The 22234-nt window shown below is 35.3% G+C and overlaps 2 protein-coding genes and 1 pseudogene across 4 annotated transcripts; 2 read left to right on the top strand and 1 right to left on the bottom strand.

The window, feature by feature from the left end:
• Positions 1-3399: 3399 nt before the first annotated feature.
• LOC132629946 (uncharacterized) lies at positions 3400-8879 on the top strand. 3 transcript variants are annotated; one of them, XM_060345379.1, is made up of 7 exons: positions 3400-3602; positions 3830-3897; positions 4003-4143; positions 4530-4571; positions 7385-7512; positions 8159-8260; positions 8350-8879. In XM_060345379.1, exons 1-7 carry the CDS (start codon positions 3526-3528, stop codon positions 8476-8478), a joined length of 687 nt encoding a protein of 228 aa, XP_060201362.1. In that variant the 5' UTR covers positions 3400-3525; the 3' UTR covers positions 8479-8879. The 3 variants fall into 3 exon arrangements, with proteins under 3 accessions (XP_060201362.1, XP_060201363.1, XP_060201361.1); XM_060345378.1 differs by having other exon boundaries at positions 3402-3602; positions 7373-7512; XM_060345380.1 differs by lacking the exon at positions 4530-4571 and having other exon boundaries at positions 3401-3602; positions 7373-7512.
• A 986-nt stretch (positions 8880-9865) lies between these two features.
• LOC132629761 (E3 ubiquitin-protein ligase UPL7-like) lies at positions 9866-17614 on the top strand. The gene is given in 13 exon segments (XM_060345115.1): positions 9866-10028; positions 10145-10998; positions 11102-11436; positions 13042-13323; positions 13421-13673; positions 14098-14268; positions 14349-14441; positions 15081-15172; positions 15174-15186; positions 15413-15529; positions 15609-15698; positions 15852-15946; positions 17039-17614. Coding segments are annotated over 12 exon segments (2547 nt in total). The 3' UTR covers positions 15936-15946; positions 17039-17614.
• Positions 16633-18239, bottom strand: LOC132629948 (GDSL esterase/lipase At5g03810-like; annotated as a pseudogene).
• Positions 18240-22234: the final 3995 nt, after the last annotated feature.

Raw genomic sequence — 22234 nt, 5'->3', positions numbered from 1 at the left:
TCCGATCCAACCAAAGAAAGCTATAAATAACAGAAGTTGAGTGGGAAAAAAAACTGCAATTTTCTCTGTTTTTTTTTAAAAAATTTAACGTTCGAGTTCGGGGGAGAAATTGGAGAGGGAAGCCAACGAACACAAACAGGAACCATGGCTTTAAGAGAAAGATAATCAAAACAAAATAGAAGAGGACTATAGACCAAAACCTTAACAAAGAAAATACAATTTGAGGAAGGATAACGTAACTTCGGTTCTCTATACATGAAAGATGCTCAAAAGATATATAAAAAGCTAGAGCTATAAAATAAATTAGACAAGCACGTATACGTCCAATATATTTGACCAATATCATCCCTCTTGTTTTAGCTAACTTTCATCTCATCCTTATAATATTTTACTTAATTGCAAACATCCCTTAAGTTCTTCATATTTGACCAAAAACGTCCCTCCATTAACTTTTCCGTCTATTTCTGACGGTGCCTTCTTATGTCACATGGTTGATCTTTTTTTATTTTATAAAATATCCTCAAGCTCATCAAGAACAAAATATCTTACTTGGAGAAGTCATTAACCCAGCAACAGGGGACCTTCTTCACGGGACATTTTGATCATATACCGTCTCAAAATCTGACATGAGATCAATTTTAGCCTTTCTTCTTCAACTTTTTTTGCTTCTTGCCAAATAGAGCTTCAATTTCTTTGGGCGAAATGCCAATAGAAAAATTATCATTGTTGATACCTATGTTGATAGATTAGTGTTTAGCATAGGAAGAAAAGAAAAGTGAAGATAAAAAGTGAAAAAGAACACGTAAGTTATTCCAATGAGTTGTGATGGTCGTCAACTTCGGCCCCTATCTCGGGATGTTTTAACTCCGGCGCCGGTTTTAAAGAACAGAAAAAGAGAGTACAAATACGTTGTAAACCAAAGAGGCTACCTAAGCTGATCCATAGCTATAATTAGTGAAGCAATAAGTAGCACATGTCATAGATAGCATCATGAAATGAACCTTTCAAGGCGGATTTAGGATTTTAAGACGGCGGGACATTATTATCTTAACATAAACATCGTCAAATTTTGTAACGACGACTGAAGAATAATATTGTGTCTGATTGATCACTAATAGCGTAGCAGTTGTCAAAATACAAGTATATAGGTTAAATATGTGTAATAAATAAAATTTAATATAGTATAGCAAATGAAAGAGATAGCTCAGTAGCTAAGATTGTGCAATATGTGGTGACAGTGCAGGTTCGAATCTGGGTTAGCTCATTTAACGCTTATTGTTTTCCTAAAAATAGGCTTAAAAAATAATTAAAAGTGACATTCGGTTTCGATCCGAGGTGACATGTAAAGGAAGCAACAGTTGCAACCAACGTGCCCCAAAAACACTTTCATTTGTTAGAATGCACAATTGAATATATACTAATTTCTCAATGTATATACAAATATATATACATAATTTTTTTCGAAGAGCACTCTCACTCTTCCATGTGGGTCTGCCTCTGTGCAATGAGCATCAGCATAACCCCTTACAAATAAATCACAAAGGAAAAAGTACAAGTAAGGGGAGCTAGGTTTTACCTTACTAATCCTATTGAGGCAAAAAAAAATATCTACTACTAGCAAGCATGTAAAAAATAAGACCACCAGCAACCTTCTACCCTCAGCAATGTTTTTTTTTTTTTTTTGTGGGTATTCTCAAACTTTAGTTGAATGCTTCAATAAGCAAGGTTCGCAATGTTTATTTTTATTTTTGAATTTTATGAAATCAAGTCTCTTGTAGTTAAGGGTGTACATGGATCGGGTTGGTTCGGATTTTTTAAACACCAAACCAAACCAATTGCGTCAGGTTTTTAAATTTATACACCAAATCAAACCAATAAAATTTGAATTTTTCAACCTCGGATTTTCTCGGGTTATTCAGGTTTTTTTTCGAAATAATCTTGATACAAAGCATATAACTTTTACTTCAAATATTTCTTTAGTCCTAACAAGATACAACTATGTAATTAAGGTGTTTCATAAGAAAATAACACAAAATGTGAGAAGAGTAATGACATTGTATTAAAATATTCAACAAAAGATAATAAAATCGGTTAAAATAAATATTGCTAATTAATAAGCCATAAAGAAAATGACCATAATCTAAAAATTACAAGTCATGCTAAAATGAGTACGGCTAATAAGTAGTATTAATTACATGACAAGAAAAAAAAACTTAAGTTATGTATCTTCACTCTCTAAACCAATTATGCAAAACTAAAGAATAGATATCCAACATTATTGTCATTCCTAGTGGTAAATTGAATTTCTTTCGTTAGTATTAGTGTTGAGTTGGTTTTGGTTTGGACTTTATATGAGTTACTAACATCCATAGGATATAAAACTTATACACATTCAAAATTCTAAGTTCAAGCTTGAATAATATGATAATAGATAAAAAAAAAACTACGAAAAAATTTAAGAAATATTTATAATTTACATTACAAATAAATATTTTTATGTATAAAATATTTTAAAAATTGAATACATATAATGTCGGGTTGGATTGGTTCGGTTTGACTTTTTTTAGCTAAAACCAAATCAAACCAATTATGGTCGGGTTTTTTTTCAACACCAAACCAAGTCAAACCAAACCACTAGTCGGGTTTTTTTCTCGGTTTGACTCGGTTTGGTGCGGTTTATCGGTTTACTTTGTACACCCCTACTTGTAGTTAGAGACGAATTTAAGATTTTTAGAACGTGTGCACTACTAAAGAAAGGAGAGAAAAAAATGCATCAAGTGGCAATTGATCATCACTCCTCTTGGTAAAATATGTACATATAACATTTAGTTTTGCGGAAAGACCATGAATTCTCATGCCCAAATTTTACACACAAATTCGTCCCTGCTCGTACTCATTTGTCTATTCAATCAAACAACAAGGGTCATTCAATAATTTTTAACTGAATTTAAGTTATATATATAGGGTAAAATATTAATTATATTACCAGGTCATCAAAGGATATTTGTTAAAATGCCTTCTCAAGAAATTTATAATCTTGAATCTACCTATTATTATAGATCAATTTTATCTAATAGTATAAAAAAACTTATACACTCTTAATACACCAACTTAAACTCTAATTCAAATTGGCCATTCTTTTTCATTCTTTCTTACATTCCTGATTAGACTTCCATTCATATAAAAGAAATATAAATTTAATTACCAAAATTTATAAATTTGATTTAATATACGTATTCTCTTCAACATTGAGACTAAACATTACTGATTAAGCAACCCTATCCAATCATATAAGTTGATAAAAATATATATGAATATCAATTTAGCTATTGAAAAAGGGTCAAATAGTATAAGCTAAGACCCAAAATATAAGGAATAATTATTTGACCGTACAAGGGTATATTTGCCTTTACCGTTTAGCCAAGAAGTCACTCTATATACCTACTAGCCGCCGACAACAGGAAGCTCGCAGGCGAAACTGTGTGCCGTTCCCCCCTCCCGCCTGTTCTTGTTTTTTCTCGTAGCATGGAAATAGAAGATGGTGATACCATGTATAAAGCTAAACACAACATCTTTCAAACCTTTTCAGACTTCATGACTAGGTTTTATTCACAACTCTAACTACCTGCTTTTTCTTCTTTTGTGTCGGGCTTTATTTCAATTTAATTTACAAGCAAATAATTCGAGTTTGTTAATTAAGAAATGGCCAAATGGAAATTTCTATAATAAAAACCAGATTTTTCTTAAAGTGAAGCCATAGCTTTTTTTTTTTTTTTTTTCGTTTTGAGTAATCAAGCTATTACTTAGGTTGATTCACTCTGTATTGCAGGATTACAAAATTTGATGAATTAGCAGAAGTGGGAAGTAGATTACTAGTTGGTTTTCAACAAGGACTCGGTGAGTGTTGTATAGCATCCATTTGAATGAATTTACTCCAAGAATAATATAAATGCTGTGTAATACTCTTTATTGAACCTAACTAGTTTGCGTTGCTTTTGTCAGAGTATCTGCGGCGCCAACCAATTGAAAAGAATTCTGAATTGGTCGACCGCATTATTAGAGATAATGAAACCGAGAGGCTTTCCTCCTACATTGAAGCTGGATGTTTGAATGCTCATGATTCTGTACAAAATATGTCCAAGTGTATGTTTTAACAACTCTGGAATCTTTACCTCTTTCTCTCTTGTTTTTATGACATTTGAGTTTTTTGCATTGATACATATTGCATACTTGCTACTTATGTGGAATATGTCATATTGTCATTTCGTTCTCGCTGCCAGAGTTTAGTTTGTATAATTCTGTTTCGCTTATTTCTTTTCCATATAGTAGACTATTATCTTGTTTCAAAATTTTTGACCTATCTATAAATTAACAAGAATGACCACAAATCGGTCTGTGTGATTTTGATTTTTGACGTATCTATGCATATCGACCAGTTGAATTTCTCCTTTTCATTTCCAATCTTTTTTCTTTAGAACTTATTTGGTGTTATTTCGCTTCATAACTTGGATTCTGCTTCTGCACACAAGTACATACATGCCACCTTGGACTTCAGGATCACGTAAACAAAGGTATTATCTGTCCTGAATTAATATTTTTCTATTTCGTCTTCACATTGTTACTCTACCTGGACTAGCAAGAAATTTTACTATCAGAGTGTATCCCATGCTATGCTAAGGTCAGGGAGCTAACAAAACCCAAAAAGTAGTATTTACAGGGGTGAGATAGTTCCAGCCTAAGTTACTCGGACTCGGGTGCGGGTGTCCGATACGGGTGCGGATCTAGAGGTCGGATCCTTCATGATCTAAATTCTAAGATTCGGAGATACGGATCCAGGTATGGATACGGGTGCGGGGATTCGGCTAAAAATAATTGAAATGTCAAAAAATAGAACTATAAAACCTAAATTATGAGATATTATGTGGAAAACTTGAGGAGAAAATATTGATCAAGAGGAGAATCCCGGAAGGAGATAAGAGGAAAAGGAGTGACATAGAAATTTCAGTATATAAGGTATTCTATTTTCTTTAAGTCCATCTCAGCTTTTGTTTTGATTATAAAAATCATTGGATTTGTCCGGAATTTCTCCGTTGATTTTGGTCAAAGTATCAAAAGCGGTTGACTAGATCGGGTACGGATCCCACACCCACACCCACACCCATACCCATACCCATGTCGTGTCGACACGGGTGCAGCGCCGAAAATGATGAGTCCGAGTAACTTAGGTTCCAGCTAAAAACGCTAACTAAGCATCTAACTTTGAGGGAGTAGGTTGAAGTTGAGATGCCGTCAAAACACTTGCGGTTCCTTTTACACACAAGGATGTGGCTTAGTGGTTGAGAACCATGAGGTCTCAGGCTCAAATCCTAGCAGAGACAAAAACAGTAAGTGATTTTCTTCCTATTCGTCCAAGCCTTGGTGGATAGAGTTACCCGGTAATTGTGCTGGTGGGAGGTAGCAGGTACCCCGCGAAATTAGTCGAGGTGCACGCAAGCTAGCCTAGACAACACGATTATTTAAAAAAAAAGCAGCAGTTGTGGTTCCTTTATGACCAGATACACCTAAAGATAGTTGCTGGGACATAGCTAGTTTAGGGTACGTTTGCATTTGTGGCTTTATCTTGCTAAATGAGAATTTTCACGGGATTAATTTATCCCTATTGTTGGATATGTGGAAAGTCTGAATTGTATTAAGCTAACTAGCAAAGAAGTGATTGGAAAGACTCCTCATCCAACTAATTCTGCGCCAAGTTAATTATAGATGCGATGCTGATGCACAGTTAACGAGAAAATTAAAGTGAGATCCACAATCCGTGGATGGCTGATAGAAGTATGTTAAGTGGCGCCTTATTTTTCAGCACCACATACTACACACGCTGGTACCCGTGAAGATTAACATGATAGAGGGGAAATCCTATTTCAACATATGAAATCACATTAAATCTCTTGGTTTAGAGCACATATGGTGCTATGTGTGTTTGATTTTACAGAGCGTTGTGCAAGATTGTGAACACAGACACATTACTTGTACAAGCAAGATGTGCGAGCTTATTTAGTGCTACTGTTGGTTTGTTAATTTGGCAGTTACCCTGCATAAAATATTCTCCTTTACAGTTTTTATGTTAAGTAAACAGTTACATGATTTTACCAATTGGATTTGAAGATTTAAATTAGGCCAAACCCATCGGGAGCCGCCTGAGGTGCTCCAGATCTTTCACTTAGACACCTCAAGTACGCCCTGTTCCATTTAGACACCTGAACTTAACTTGAAATGTGTTATTAGACACTTTTTGCAGATGTGGCAATGTGCGTGTCCTTCACATTTTTTTAGAGCGTGAAAGAGAATAATTTTGTGTTTTCGTTTTTTTTTTCTCCTTCATCTTCTTCCTCCCTCCTACCACTTTCTTCACCATATCTCTAAAAGCCACCAAATGGGCCATAGAAACCACAAGGATTCTCCAGATTCTTGCAATTTCAACTCAATTTCTTCTTCCTCTAAATCTCCCACAAGAATCACTAAATCTCCATCCTTCTAATTGAGACCCAATTGGGTTAAGAATTCAAAAAATTGAGACAAACTCCACAATCTCTAGCTCCAAATTGTTGATGGCACATGTAGATGCAATGATCTATATAAAGAGGATGGAGCTGTCGAAATCACTGTTTGAAGAAAATATTAACTCCGTTTCCATGGCCACCACTATATTCAAGAAATGAAACCCAATTAAAGAGAACATAATATTATCTCCGTTTCCATGGCCACCACTATATTCAAGAAATGAAACCCAGTTAAAGAGAAAACATAATTTCACCTTTCCATAATTCAAAATCAATTGAAGGAGCCATCAAAATCACTAGTTTGTTAGTTTGGATTGAAGAAATTGAGATGACTCCATTAAAGCTCACTTAAAGATGGAAAATTATAATTGAAGGAAAGATTTTTAGATTTCATAAATTGTAGTCAATTGAAAGCTGTGGAAGTAGTGGTTATGGCAGAGGGGAATGGAGGTTGAAGAAAATGGGAGGTGGATCGAGGTGGTGCTTGGAAAATTAGGACTTTTTTTTAATTAACTAAATAGTGCAAAAATATTGCTTCTAGTCATATTTTATTTTTAATAATTATCTTGAATACATATGCCACATGTCTTTATTTAATTCGTCACCTTGCCACGTCATCAGCGAGTGAATCACACTCACTTCACATATTTGGCTGATTATGCAAAAAGTGTCAAATTAAAACAAATTTTAAGTAGTGTAAGTGCTCAATAGAAACACCCCTAAGTTGAGGTGTCTAAGTGAAAGATCTGGAGCATCTCAGGTGGCTCCCGATGGGTTTGGCCTTTAAATTATAAAGTGCTGATGTTTAATTGCAGCAAAGTGTGTAGTTGATGAACTTGCATGTCTTCTAAAGGATGCGGAAGCTATATTGCAATCAATAAACTGTAGTTTGGCTCAAAGGGGGGAACTAAATGTGGACAATGGTACACATTCATTGGAAACCTGTCATGATGGAGTAAGATCCTTTTTTCTTTTGAACTCATAATGTTCACTCAAACTTCCGATTTTAATTAGTTCATACATGCTTATTTCTTAGGGTAAATTACGCTAAACATCCCTATAATTTCACTCAGTTTTAGATACACTCCCTGTATTTCTAAATCGAACACTTAGCACCCCTGTATTATGAAAATTCTACACACTTAATTTTCTAGCTTACGTCTTAATTTTCTAGCTTACGTATTAACCAAAGTTCATTTTGCTTCGAAAATCCTACACACTCCAACACATTCACAAGTTCTTAACAAAGGTTCATTTTGCTTCGGATTGCTAAAAAATCACAGTAAATGGCCATTTGTGTTGCTAAACTGTTGAAATGATTCTGAATCCTGAATTTTAAGTCTCAAGCTTGTTGATGGTCAGCTATTTGAATAGTTAAGTTCCAGTTGGAAACGGTTATTATGTGATTATAATCTGGATTTGAGTTCCAGAATAGTCCACTCATAGTGTTCACTCAAATTTCCAATTTTTAATTAATAGAGTGCTTATTGCTTAAAAGAAAAAAATTATCTAAATTAATCATGATCTTTAACTGACCTTGAGCCTATATGTGTTTTATGACTGTTTATGTTACCTGATTTTTTCATAATATGCCTATGTAGATAGAAGCGCAATCTATTGATCCTCTGAAACATGAGGTCATCGATACTGCAACACTAATGGCAATAGTGTACTCCATGGTAAAAAGTGACTACACAATGCAGGTAACGATCTTTTTCTGTCCAAGATATTCTTTATAGTCGGGTTAGAATTAGCTTAGCGTGTAACATATATTCCTTTTTTCCTGTCACAGGAAAAGATTGTTTCTTCCCTTAACCTCACTTCACCTTCTGGAGAATTGGAGAGCTACTCCAGCATGTGGTCTTTGCGCCCTTACATAGACGATGAAATCATGCATAAAGCCTGGAAACTTGTCCGCTAATTCGTTTTCTTCCTGTTTCTTATTGGTGAAAGATCATCAAATATCTTTATTATATCAGAAAAAAGCTTTACTATAGCTTTCTTTCTGGAAATTTGTTTGAAGCCGTAGCAAGATGCAGTTTGGAGATACCAAAAAAGGACAGAACAGAAAAAGTACCGAAAATCATATGAGTTCGTGGGGGTGAAGAAGATTGTGATATTGTAGATTATTAGTTATTGGTTCAAGTAATATGACTGCTATGGCACTGAATCAAGTGGATGTACACATTTACTTCTTTCTTTCGGGATTTACATAGTGATTTTTTCGCTTTCACTTTCAAACACCTTCTTCTAATTAGAGTTGTTCTTTCATAAATGATCACACTGAGTCAAACTTAATAGAATTTCATCAATTTTATTTTCTGTCGTTAGCGGCGTTGAACTGAACCAAGAGTTCTCTTTCATCATCCTCAATCGAATCATTATTTGTTAGCATGTGAGTGGAACATACTTTATCATTTTTTGTTAGCATGTGAGTGGAACATACTTTAGCATCTTCATAATTAGACACTTTAGCTAGGCATGCTTCGTGCTGTGCTATCCACCCAATAACGGATTCCACTTATGCCGCAGATGTTACTGCTGAAGAAAACATTCTGCATTTGTAAACACATTTCTTGCATGGTACATATATATATATATATATATATATATATATATATATATATATATAGATAGATAGATAGATAGATAGATAGATAGACATCGTGTATGTTTGTAAACTTATTTTGGGGGACTATGGGCGAAGTTTGACAATCTATAAGATGCAGTGAACTGTTGCTAGATACAAAGTATAAAAATAGCCAAAGCATATATAGAGAGTTATCCCTTACTGTCAATTTGGATAATTTGGATGGAAAGGAACCATAGATGTTTTGATAAAGCCTTATCTCGTATTTTGTTCTGCTTAAATGCTTGCACATCATGTTTTTTGTGGTGTAGTAGAAATGTTGTAAATGATTTTGTTATTGTACTGAAAGTTATGTGCCTCTTATCTATTTTTGTTACCTTATTTTTAAAGAAAATTTATAGACCCCTTACATACTTAAAAGAGTAAGACAAATGATTTTGAACACTCTTAGTAATCCTTGATGCTGTAGTTTGTTAACAAAGTATATCTTATACGGAAAAGCTGGACATTTTGACTGTAATTTTCCTTAAATTCTGATGCATCTTGCGTTAACACTTCCCATCTTCATTTTGGTGATCATCTCTATATCAACAATTAGTTTGTACTATATTGGTACCTCCCCTGAGTTGAATTAGCATCCATATTTTCCATTATTTCTAGTGAAATTATGGTTATTAGAATGCGAAGGGATTGATTAAACTGTGACAGGTGATGACAGATGTCAAAGGAGCAAATTTTAAAGGATATGTCAGATATGGATCAGATGACAAGTTTTTCTCACGACAGGGTGATGCCACCAGTTGGTTGGGCTCTTGGAAATTTTATATACCTTGCTACTGGCAGTGAAAGCAATATCTTAGATTCTGGAAAGTTAGTGTCTGGTATCAGGGGCGGAGCTAGCATGGTAGTCGGGGGTGCGGCCGAACCCAGTAACTTTGGTCTAAACCCTGTATTTGTGGTGAAAAATTCATTGAATATGTATACATTGTTAATTTAGAACCCTGTAACTTAAACGAATTAGAATCCCGAACCCACAAGCTTCAAATCCTAGCTCCGCCTCTGTCTGGTATAGACCGTCAATCCTATGTCCGTGTAGTAATTACGCTGGCGGAGAAATTATTGACTCAGATTGAAAGGGCTGGATGGGTGAGAAAGGAGAACCAAGAAGTTCAAGGTGACGGAAATTCTGTTGAAGCCGAGAAAACTTTTGGATCCTTGCAGATGTCGTATATGGACCTTTTTAAGCCTGTTTGCCTGCAGAAGCATCTTATGGAACTTCTAGTGTTGGAGAAAGATGGTCTCATTCAGAGAGCTGAAAGTCTACCCTCATGCGGAGCAGAATCTTCTGGGAGCTGTGAATTGCTTGATGTTGCTTACTACTATTCATGGATGCTCAGGATATTTTCTAGTTTGAATCCGCTGCTGGGGGCAATGCCAGTTCTCAACATGCTATCATTTACTCCTGGGTTCCTTTCTAACCTGTGGGGAACCCTCGAAGAATCACTTTTTCCTGGAAAGAATCTTGTTGGTAAGGGCAAATATGTGGAAGAAAGTAAAATTTCTGAGAGAAAGCAAAAACATTCTTCTAAAGATATAGGCAGCAAATGGGCTAGCGTATTTCAAAAGATAACTGGGAAATCACAAACTGAGTTCAAAAGTCTGGATCGGCTTGATGGAAAATCAAATACAGTGCATATTGACGAGCATTATTCTGATATGTGGGACATTGAACTGCTAAGGCAGGGTCCTGATGGCATATCAAAAGATTTGGCTTGTCTACTACATCTGTTTTGCGCTAGTTATTCACACCTGTTGTTAGTTCTTGATGACCAGGAGTTTTATGAGAAACAGGTCAGATTTCTTTTTCACTTCAATATTTCATGCAATATTTGATTTCTCAATATCTTTAGAATGATATTAATAAATCCTGAAAGTAAGAGTTGCGTGAATGTAGGTTCCCTTTACATTGGAGCAGCAGCAGAAAATTGTGTCCGTGCTGAATACATTGGCTTATAACACAATGGCGCACAATATTGGTCCTGAAAGTAGACCTCTGACAGATTCTGCTATCAAATGTCTTCATTTATTGTATGAAAGGGATTGCAGGCACCAATTTTGCCCTCCTACTTTGTGGCTTTCACCAGGTAGAAATAATCGGCCGCCCATTGCCGTAGCTGCTAGGACTCATGAAGTTTTGTCAGCTACTTCAAACGGTGATGATGCATTAACCTCTCTGAGCATGGGCTCCATCATTACTGTTACCCCACACATTTTCCCATTTGAGGAAAGGTAGTTTTGACATGAAAAACTCACCATAAGCTTTGATAATTCATCATTGATTTACCTTTAAGCTTATTCCGACAGTTTCTAACGTCTAGAGTTTATCCAAATGCTCCTTTCCCGTGCTTGACACTGGCAGATCATGGATTTTGTCCGCAACTCTCTGTGCCTTTCGTCTTTTGTTAGTTCCGGTGAACTAGTTAAGATTCATATCTGTTTGTTCATATCTTTGTTTTAGTCTTCCTTTTCCACCTTAAGATGTATGGTACTCCCGCCGACTGCCGACCCAATATATGTGCCTCTGTTTGACTGGGCACGGAGTTTAAGAAAGAAAGAAAGACTTTTGAAACTTGTATGCTAAAACAAGCCTTAACATTTGAACGCCATCATATTGTGCTTACAGTATTTTTTTGAAGCCCCTGCTGGGGTGAGGAAGCTAATGACACCAACACCACCAAATTTGATTTGTGACAGTAGTATCTTTCAACGCTGACTGTTAGTGCCTTTAACACCTTGGAAGTATAAAGTTTCTATCATGAATCAAGGTAGTTTACTCATGAGTCTTTTTGGTTGGGTTTTTTATTGTCTGAACCTTTGTCTAAGATATAAATATATTAGCCTCCTTTTTGTGTTGCCAATAAGGAACTTTATGGACTTATACTCCGTCTTTTAAACATTTTAATGACATAATACATATGTAACATGGTTGTGTGCTTTTTCCGATTATTTTCATAATAACTAGGAGTTGTACTTGCGGAAAAGGGTCAAATATACCCCTGTACTATTAGAAATGGTTTAAATATACCCCCTCGTTATACTTTGGGTCCAGATATACCCCTTTTGTTATACTTTCGGTCCAAATATGCTCCTCCCCTTAACTTTGGCACTGATTTACCCTTATTTTTAGTGGAATGACATGTGTCAGCTCAGAAATAAAAAGACCCGCCCCAATGCTTTTATCCACTACCTGACTCAATTTCATTACAAAGCAAAGGAATTCATGTGTAAGTGAAATGGTTTAAAAAATGTACATAGTAAACTAACAATATATTTTTTATAAGAGTTGACATTAAAATTAGTGCTAGAACCAGAATAGTAATGACCTAACTGGCAGTTAGCACTTAGCAAATCCAAATCTAGTTTTATTTTTTATTTTTTTTATTTTATATTTTGGAGATTTGATTATTGGCGCCTGAAATTCCTGGAAGGTAAAAGTTCAGAACTCTATATTCCTTATCCAGAAGTTACAATTAAAAATTGATTATCACTAGTAATTTCCCTCGTGAATTCCTTTGCCATAACGAGGGGTATATTTGGCCCTTTTCTGTTGTGCTTATATGTTGGTCCACTGTATATGATGATGTTGCATGTTGTGGCTCAAACCGCGGAGGTTAGTCTCATAGGTCCAATGTAATCATGAAAAGAGTAATTTTCTTTTGATTTCTAGAGAAAGAGATGTTGCTATGTCAACTTACATGAATTCATATGAGTAGTTCTTGCACCAGAGTTATCATTTTGGAATTACGCATGCAACTGTTTCTTGCAATTTAGATTAAAGGGTGCCAGTTGTTTTCTTCTGGTCTATTAGTAATCTAAATCATTTCTGGTCCTTAGCAGGGTTGAGATGTTCAGAGAATTCATCAACATGGACAAAGTATCAAGAAAAATGGCCGGTGAAGTTGTTGGACCTGGTCCACGTAATGTTGAGATAGTAATTCGTCGTGGTCATATTGTTGAAGATGGATTTCAGCAACTAAATAACTTAGGATCAAGGTTAAAGTCCAGCATCCACGTCTCTTTCGTGAATGAGTTTGGTCTTCCAGAGGCTGGCCTGGACTACGGTGGGTTGTCCAAGGAATTCTTGACCGAAATAGCCAAAGCAGCCTTCTCACCTGAGTGAGTTGCCTGTGCTTATGTAGTTATCCAGTTAGCCATCTCATATTTTGCTCTCTGAAATGACTGAAGGTCTTTGTAATTGGTTCTATTTTGTAAGGTACGGGCTCTTCACACAGACCTTGACCTCAGACAGACATCTAATTCCTAATACAGCTGCAAGATTTTTGGACAATGGATTTCAGATGATTGAGTTTCTAGGGAGAATTGTTGGCAAAGCGCTCTATGAGGGAATATTGCTAGATTATTCCTTTTCACATGTATTTTTGCAAAAGCTGTTGGGCCGCTATAGCTTTCTTGATGAATTATCTACACTTGATCCTGAGCTATACAGGAATCTGATGTTTGTTAAGGTAAATGCTTCTAATCTCTTATAAGATCGTTACCAATCAAAGAAGTGTTCTGTTATAAGATTGTAAAGGCTCCAATACTATATGAAAAAATAAGGATAGAAATGTATTAGTTGTTTGATCAATATGGAACATAGACACGCCTATTTGTAAGTATACTAGTGATAATTTTCTGTTGAGGACAGTAATAAAGTTGCAATCTAACATAATTAACTAATGAACAACCCCAAACCTCTAAAAGCAATTTTAATGGAATTATGCATAAGACATATATTTTGTTTCGGTTTATGCAGCACTATATTACTGTCTCTTGCAGAAATGCAAGGTAAGGTTGCGTACAATAGACCCCCTGTGGTCCGGCCCTTCCCCGGACCCCGCGCATAGCGGGAGCTTAGTGCACCGGGCTGCCCTTTTTTTTTTTATGCAGCACTATGATGGTGATGTCAAGGACCTCGCATTGGATTTTACAGTTACTGAAGAATCATTAGGAAAACACATTGTTATTGAGCTTAAACCTGGTGGCAAGGATATCTCTGTAACAAAAGAGAACATGTTGCAATATGTTCATGCAATGACAGATTTTAAACTAAATCGGCTGGTACCGATACTTTTGCTCCTACATTGAGATGCCCATTTTGCTGGTATTAGTGACTTATTGTTTCCAGCACTCAATTGCAGATACTTGCTTTCTCAAATGCATTTTATAGAGGATTGACAGACCTTATATCTCCTTCCTGGTTAAAGTTGTTTAATGCAAGTGAATTTAAGCAGGTAATTCCCTTTGTGCATATCTTAGCAGAACTTTGTGTACAATTTTCTTGCCCTATTGTACAATGGAGGTGGATGCCTCTGTAGTTCGACTTGTGCTTTATTACAGATGTATATATTCTTGCAAGTGTATGTAGTCGCTATGTGTGTGTGGGCAAGAGAGAGAGAGAGAGAGAACAGGCTTGCTTATTGGTTTGTTTGCATACGTATGCGCTTACTCTGTTATCCTACCATCAATCCATAGAATGTTAGTGTATTCCTCATGGGGTATGAGATTCGACCATCAACTGATCTCTCCTTGTTCTTTCCATGCTAGGTTTTGACTTCCTTGTCTCTTTGCTTATTCAAAACAAGGATTCGCTTGTAAATGCATTGCAGAATGTGTTGGCAACACCTCTGCAATTTTTCTTTTTTCTCTTTGCTCTATCTTATCTGGTTGACTGGTTCTCCACATTTCTCTAAAATTAAGGAAGTTAAATGTGACATGCCATGCAGACAATAAATGAAAGGCTTAAAGAAACTACAAATAGTGCATATGCTTTAATTTGGTGTGATAATCAGTTGAAAGCCGCATGAGTCACAAAGGCTTTCCTTTGCTGGACTGCATGCTTCCGTTTCAGCTAATCCAAAGTATTTATCCAGTTGCTTTCAGGGGGAAACCATGATATTGACATTGATGATTTAAGGAAAAATACACGCTATACTGGAGGTTACACAGAAGGGAGTCGGACAGTGACTCTTTTGGGAGGTATACATGAATTTTCTATGTTAAGAAACTGCAAATGTGATATCCACCATCGTCTACTTAACCGTCACAAACAAACATCTCTCAACATTAAGGAACTTGGTCTAAGCAGAGATTTGTTATTGTTTTGTGTTAGCTGGCCATATGTATGTTGTTGCTAGTGTTAAAGTGGGAGAATGAACCTATGAAGACAATTAAGCATTTGTAACTAATTGTTCTTGTGGTTTAGGTCTTTGCGAATTTTGAACCAAAAGTACGGTGTTTGCTGCTTAAGTTTGTGACGAGTTGTTCGCGAGCTCCTTTGCTTGGATTCAAACATCTGCAGCCAACCTTCACCATTCACAAGGTATGCACTTTCTCCACCCAAAAGAGTTGAATTGTTTTGCTTACCAGTGCTTAATAGTAATGAAATTTCGTAAATATAGGTTTCGTGTGATTTGCCACTATTTTCGACTTTCGGCGGACAGGATGTTGATCGGCTTCCTTCAGCTTCTACTTGCTACAACACCCTCAAGGTAAAGTCTTAAATTATAATACGTTAAGTTTGAGGCATTGGATGCACCAACTCGTATTTTGTTAAATGAAAAATCAAGCTAGCTTGAACAACAGGACCTCTTTGACTTGAACATTTTGCAATAATCTCTGCATTTTCCTTCTGCCTTTGACAGCTTCCAACATACAAACGCCAGAGTACTTTGAGAGCAAAGCTTCTATATGCTATCAATTCCAATGCTGGTTTCGAACTTTCATAGTTATTGTGCAGGTAAAGTGGTTTTCTCTTTGTTGTATAACACAAAAGCTAGCAGAAGATCACCCCCTCCCCCACCGCCAAAAGAAAGATGGAAATTCCAGAAGATTAAATTTCTTCGCCTTTTTTTTTTGTGGCTGTAATTCAGTACTTAATAACTTACTTTAATCAAGTAGAATATTTAGTGTTGAATAGAGCTCATCTTATGGGATGACTCAAAAGACTTAATTAAAACTGTTCTTTCAGTTGACTTTCATGTCACAGTATATCTAATACCCAAGAACATATTCCCAAGTTGGGAAGGCTGTCAGACGTGTTGTACTTCGCTGTAACTGCTTTCATTTTTTTTTTTTGATTAAGCACCGGGTGTCCGGGTCTCTTTGAGCCCCGACTAATCCCGGGGGTGCACAGGCCCTCGGCAAGGAGTTTCCCGCAAGTGCACCACGGTTAATTCAGGGTTTTACCCCAGTCCGATGGCCCTCAGAAATTGTTTGCACCCAGTGGGTTTCGAACTTGAGACCTTGAAAGGGAGCACCCCAAGGCTCAAGCCAATTACCACCAGGCCAACCCCTGAGGGTTCGCTGTAACTGCTTTCATATGAGATAAACTTTAGCTTGTATGAACCAAGACTGACTTCAAGTTCGAAAGTAATAAACATTATCATGAAAGGGGTGAACTACAAAGTAGACCACTTTGAGGCTTTAAGAGATGAGGTCAAAACCCTGTTCCAACAGACGTTGAGCTAACTTCTCATTTGCCGATTTTGAGGGATGAAATCCATCCCAGAAGACGTAGTTTGTAGCATTGGAGCATGTTCCTATGGACCTGGCATTACAAAGGAATGATGTTTCTAGTGTGCCAGTCCCGCAGCAAGCCTTCCTTGATTCAAAAAATCCTGGGAAAGGAATATTATCAGTGAAAATGTGATCCAGAAGGGGAACATTCCTAATTCACCTTTTTGATTTTAGAATACAGTAGCATAAACCCATTCTAGAAATTTAAATTGCTTCCTAATGTCAAGTTTCAAGAAATGAGACACGTCTTCTTGTGTTCTTTTTGTTGACAATAAAATTTTGTACATGTTTATGCTTTGGAAAACTTTTGAAGGTTAAGCGAGTTTGAGAAGGAAGGAAGGAAAAGGAGAAGGGAGAAATAGTTTCAGCATGTTACCTCTTTCTGCAGGTTTTGTGATCAGATCAAAAGAGGCTGATAGATGTCAAATACTACGAGCTTGAGGCCGGAAAGCTTGTTCTTTAAATTTTGAGATGTCCTGTTGAGTTTATTGTTGAAGGAGATTGCATCTTGGTTCAGTCTTGCAACACACTGGTTCCTTCCTCTACCGAACAAAGTAATGGCAGCTGGCAAACAACCAGTTGGTGGCAGAGTTGTGACCCCAATCCTCCTTGCTCCCAGATCATAGAGGTTCTGTCCATAGATTGTTTCTGATATTAACATGTGGAATTTGTGTATAATTGAACAATTTGCATATAATATTTCTCAGTTTGTGATTTATAATTACATCTCGATCTGAATTATTGATGTTCTCAGTATCAGGAGTAAAGATTGTGATAATATCCAGCTTATTTTTCAGGATAAGTCTACCTGGTACTCAGGTGTATGTCATCCTTGTACATCCTGTAACAATCCCAAGTTTCTGTAATTTGATAAGTGCTTGTTATGATTCATGCGTGGGCTAGCTTGCTCCCATTTGTCAAATGAGTGTTGGAACTCAAAATTTATTTTCCAGGGCTCTTACTATCATACGAAAATACTACGTGGTAAATTGACATTATAATAGGTTAGTCCTAGTTGCATTTTCATTTGATAATGCTCTTGTGCGCAAGTGTTATGCGTAGTAATTCTGTGCAGGTTGCGTGGATTTTGAATTAGTTTATGGAAATAGTTGAAGCGCTAATAATTAGTACACAGAAGAGGAAGCCGGACCTGAACAAATGAAGAGTAAGACTGCATGAGGATATCTGAGAATTCATCAGGTGAGTAGCGTCTGTTGAGTAGTGGATTTATATAATAGTTTTGAATGAAATCACTGCTTCCTGCATTTATAAGATGTATTCCTCCTGAGAAAATGTTATTAGCCTGGGTCCTCCCTAAGTATACAATCGATCGCGTGCAGTAACTGGGAATTGTATTACACCTGTGGCCAGCTTCAATATCGTAGAGAGACATTTCTTGATGTTCGTAGGTCATCGCTTTCGCCACTAAGTTGAACAGACCACCAGCAGCCTACTTGTTCATTTTATTTCTCCCAACTTGTTTATTACCTTTCATCATGTTTCGAGTAGCTTGTGATGGCAGCTTCAATTATATTCTTGCAATTTAGGGTATAGGGATTTGCATTTTAAAGAGAGTTTTAGTGCTTGTCCATAAAATACTATTTTCTTTGATGGTCGTCCTTCTACCTATTTTTTCTTTTCTCTATTCATCGAAACCAGAAATTCGCGTAAAAGAATTCCAAAAAGATGAAATATGTTGCACTTAAAATATGAAGTTATGTCAATGAAATTCAACATTTTAAATAGTGTGCGTGTATACATTTCGTTTATGTATCGTATAATTTCCCGATAAAAGGAAATTCAATTGAATCCTACACCAAAGATAATTATGCCCTGATCTAATCATTTAATAATCCAACCTTCTACCCTAAAATAAATAATCCAACCTTCTACTCTCATCAATTTTTTTTGGGTGTTCTCATATTTCAGAAGCAAAGTTCGCACCGTTTATTTCTATATTCTTGACCAGGCGTTCACGGTTTGATTAGAAACCAATCAAAATCGAAAACCAAACCAAACCGATTAAATAAATCGATATTTACTTCGGTTAGGTTTGGTTTTGAATTTTTAAAAATCGATAATATTTGGTTTGGTTTTGATTTTACTAAAAGCAAATCAAAGAAAAAATCGAACCGAACCGATAAATTTTTATACATAATTTTTATAATTATATATACACAATATATTAGTTTTTATAAATAGTTTAAAATAATTTATATACTTTTTAAGCAAAATTTTATTTATCTCTAATAGGCTAATGAAACTTTATATTGTAAGCCGATTTTAAAAATAGAAATTCATGAATTCAAACTCATTTATTCAAAGAAATAACTATATTAGATTTACCTAGATTTATTTTTCGTATTTCTTATAAATTTATCCATTTAATTAAAATCATAAATCTTAAGACATTTTTTCCATAATGCAAGAAACTATAGCTACCACAATAAATGGGTAATAATGGATTATAAGTTGGAAAATGATAGAAAACTCTATCCTAATTGTAGGAAAAAAACATGAAAGAGAGAAATACCGTTAATTTTCTTAAAAATCAAAAAATCGACTAAAACCGAATCAATGGATATGTATTATATTTGATTTGGCTTGATTTTATTAATTTTAAAAACGGACTAAATTAATATGGTTTTGATTTTAACCTAAACCGACCCAAACTGATCCATGAATGCTCCTACTTCTTGTACTTTATGAAATCAAGTCCCTCCAATTTTTCCTCCCTCGTACTCAATCAAACCACAAGGGTCATTAATTTTTAATTAAGTTATATGCAATGTACATCGTCAAGTCATCAAAGAATATTTAATCATAAGTCTTTGTAATCTTGAATCTACCTATTATTGTAGATCAATTTTATCCGATAGTATAAAAAATTTATACACTCTTAATTCCCCAACTTAAACTCTAATTCAAATTTCTCCCAATTCTCATAATTCTGGCATAGCCTCTTTCAAAACCATAACCCCGCAAATTTCCCATCTAGCCATTCACAACAACATTTTATATGTTGCATCTCTCAACGAAATCACTGCCTTCGATTTAAAAACCTATGAACTAAATTTAATCGACACATTAAATTCATCTTTTGGCTTAGTAAAATCAAGGGAGAATTAAGTATATATACATAAGAATAGGGTACATTAACAAAATATGACGATACTTTTCAGTTTACAAAACATATCAATAGATTTCTTACAAAATATGTACGAAAATTTTCGCTCAAGTCTTGGAAAATTCGCTTAAATTTTTATGTATGAAAAATGTATGAAATGTGTATATCTCGCTCAAGGCTTAAAAATTTTGCTCAAATTTGCGTATAAAAACTGTATGAAAATTGTATATCTCGCTCAAAGCTTAGAATTCTCACATTTTTCGTGTGTGAAAACTGTATAAAAACGGTATGAAATATGTATATAACTGTATAAAATATGTATAAAGGTTCATGTTAAATGGGGCGGTAAATGATTTGTTCTTTAAGAATTCCATATTCGATCTCACAGATACAAATCTTGAGCCGAGGGTCTTCCGGAAACAGCCTCCCTACCTAAGGTAGGGGTAAGGTCTGCGTACACTCTACCCTCCCCAGACCCCACGTTGTGAGATTTACTGGGTATGTTGTTGTTGTTGTTGATCTCATAGATACAAATAGGACTCTGCAGAAAGTTGTATTCGATAAAAGTCATATGTACGACATATGAAACTTATTTATTTTGAAATAAATTCAATTCGCTAAAACAACTATACTGATATTTGAGAGTGGAGAGAGTATAATGCCTTGTGCTTTGTCTTGTGTGAAACAAAATTGCAGAGGTGAAGTTGGGGTTGAACCGATGAAGAAGAAAATCGGATTGGAGTACACAAAAGTTATGTACTATATATCCACAACGGAAAATCATCATGTAATAAAAGAAGAAAACGAGACATATAGGACAATAAATATCAAAATCCATGGTAATCAGGCAAGAAGAAGATGGTAACGAGACATTAAAAAGAAAGGGATTATCAGGCAAGAATGGTGTCTATCAACAACTATAGAGAGAGAAATCTCTTTGAGAAGGAGAAGAAACTAATTGGTAACTATCCTAAAATTAAATTCACATTTAAAAATTAGATTTTCTTCTAAACAGAATGCCCAAAATCGTGGATATTACATTAATTTCAAATCTGGTTTATTTTGTAATTTTGTTAGTATGTTTTGTAAATAAAAAAAAATATTCTTATATTTTGTAATATAGAGTCTTATATAGTATTATTAAGTCATTTTCCCTAAAATCAATTGCCTTTACCAAAACAAAAATCCTCATAGCCCATCAAGATTGCAAAATTAGGATTTGACAATTCAAACCCAAAACAGAAAAACATCATTTCCAGCCAAATTCTCTTAAAATAGTATCCAATGACTCTGGCAAAATGTTGAGCTTTGAGCAACGAAGAAGGAAAGATGGCGGTGGTGGGTGGAAGAGGGAGAGATGAGAGGGTGGAGAGAGAAAGAAAGGTTTGGATATTTTTTTTCCTAAGAAAAAGGGATAATATATATATAAGCTAAATTTTTAAGAAATAAATGATGATATGGCATCAATTATCTACATGAATCTGATGTGTCCTCCATATCGGGGCAAGTGAACATCACACAAAGTTAGAGGGGTTTAAGATACTTATTTTAGTTGAGTTGAGGGATCTGCATGAAACCTTCGTAAGTACGAACATCAGGGTGATAAAAATGGACAAGTACGAGGGCCTCCCAGATTATTCTGCCTTTCTTTATGGACTTCCATTCAAATAAAAGATTATGGGCCTGTTTGGCTTAGCTTATCTGCTGCTGCTGTGATAAGCTAAGCCAAACGAGCTCAATTATTTTTTTGGCTTTTTTTATTTTTCATACTTGTGTTTCAGGACTCGCTCCGAGGCTCGCCCTAGGGCGAGGCGCCGGTAAAACGCCCCGAGGCCCACGTTCGGGGCTTAGTTCCTATGAGGCTTATGCCCTAAGCGCCCAACTGTACGTCCAACGCTCGGGGCTCGCCTAATAGTTCTTACACAAATTATATGTTAAATTTCTTAATTAAAATCGCTGACCCTTATAATTCTTTAACAAATGAATGATACTTTATAGTTTTTCATCTATATAAATAAGAATATTGGATGTAACTCAAATAACAAGTCGTAGTATTGCATATTTACTATTTGAGAATATTGTGAGGGTGAATATCACTTAATATTTTTTTTAAAAATACTATAGCCGATTTGTACATTTTCACTTGTCATTGGTCTTTTGTCTTACGTATCAAATTTATCATATTTTATTGTTTCGCTATTTGAAAGTAATTTTAATTTTATTCATGAAGGAGTTACGTTTTAATTAGAATACTGATAAAGTTTATTGATATAAAATGAACAGTATGATAGTAATATGTTTTAAGAAATTGTAATTTTTTCATTGTTTGAAAGTTAAGATGTTAGAGCTGATATGTATTCCACTTTTAAAATTATGTTATAT

The sequence above is a fragment of the Lycium barbarum genome, chromosome 3, assembly GCF_019175385.1.
Source record: "Lycium barbarum isolate Lr01 chromosome 3, ASM1917538v2, whole genome shotgun sequence".
Lineage (NCBI taxonomy): Eukaryota > Viridiplantae > Streptophyta > Magnoliopsida > Solanales > Solanaceae > Lycium > Lycium barbarum.
This window is presented reverse-complemented; position numbering and strand designations above follow the sequence as displayed.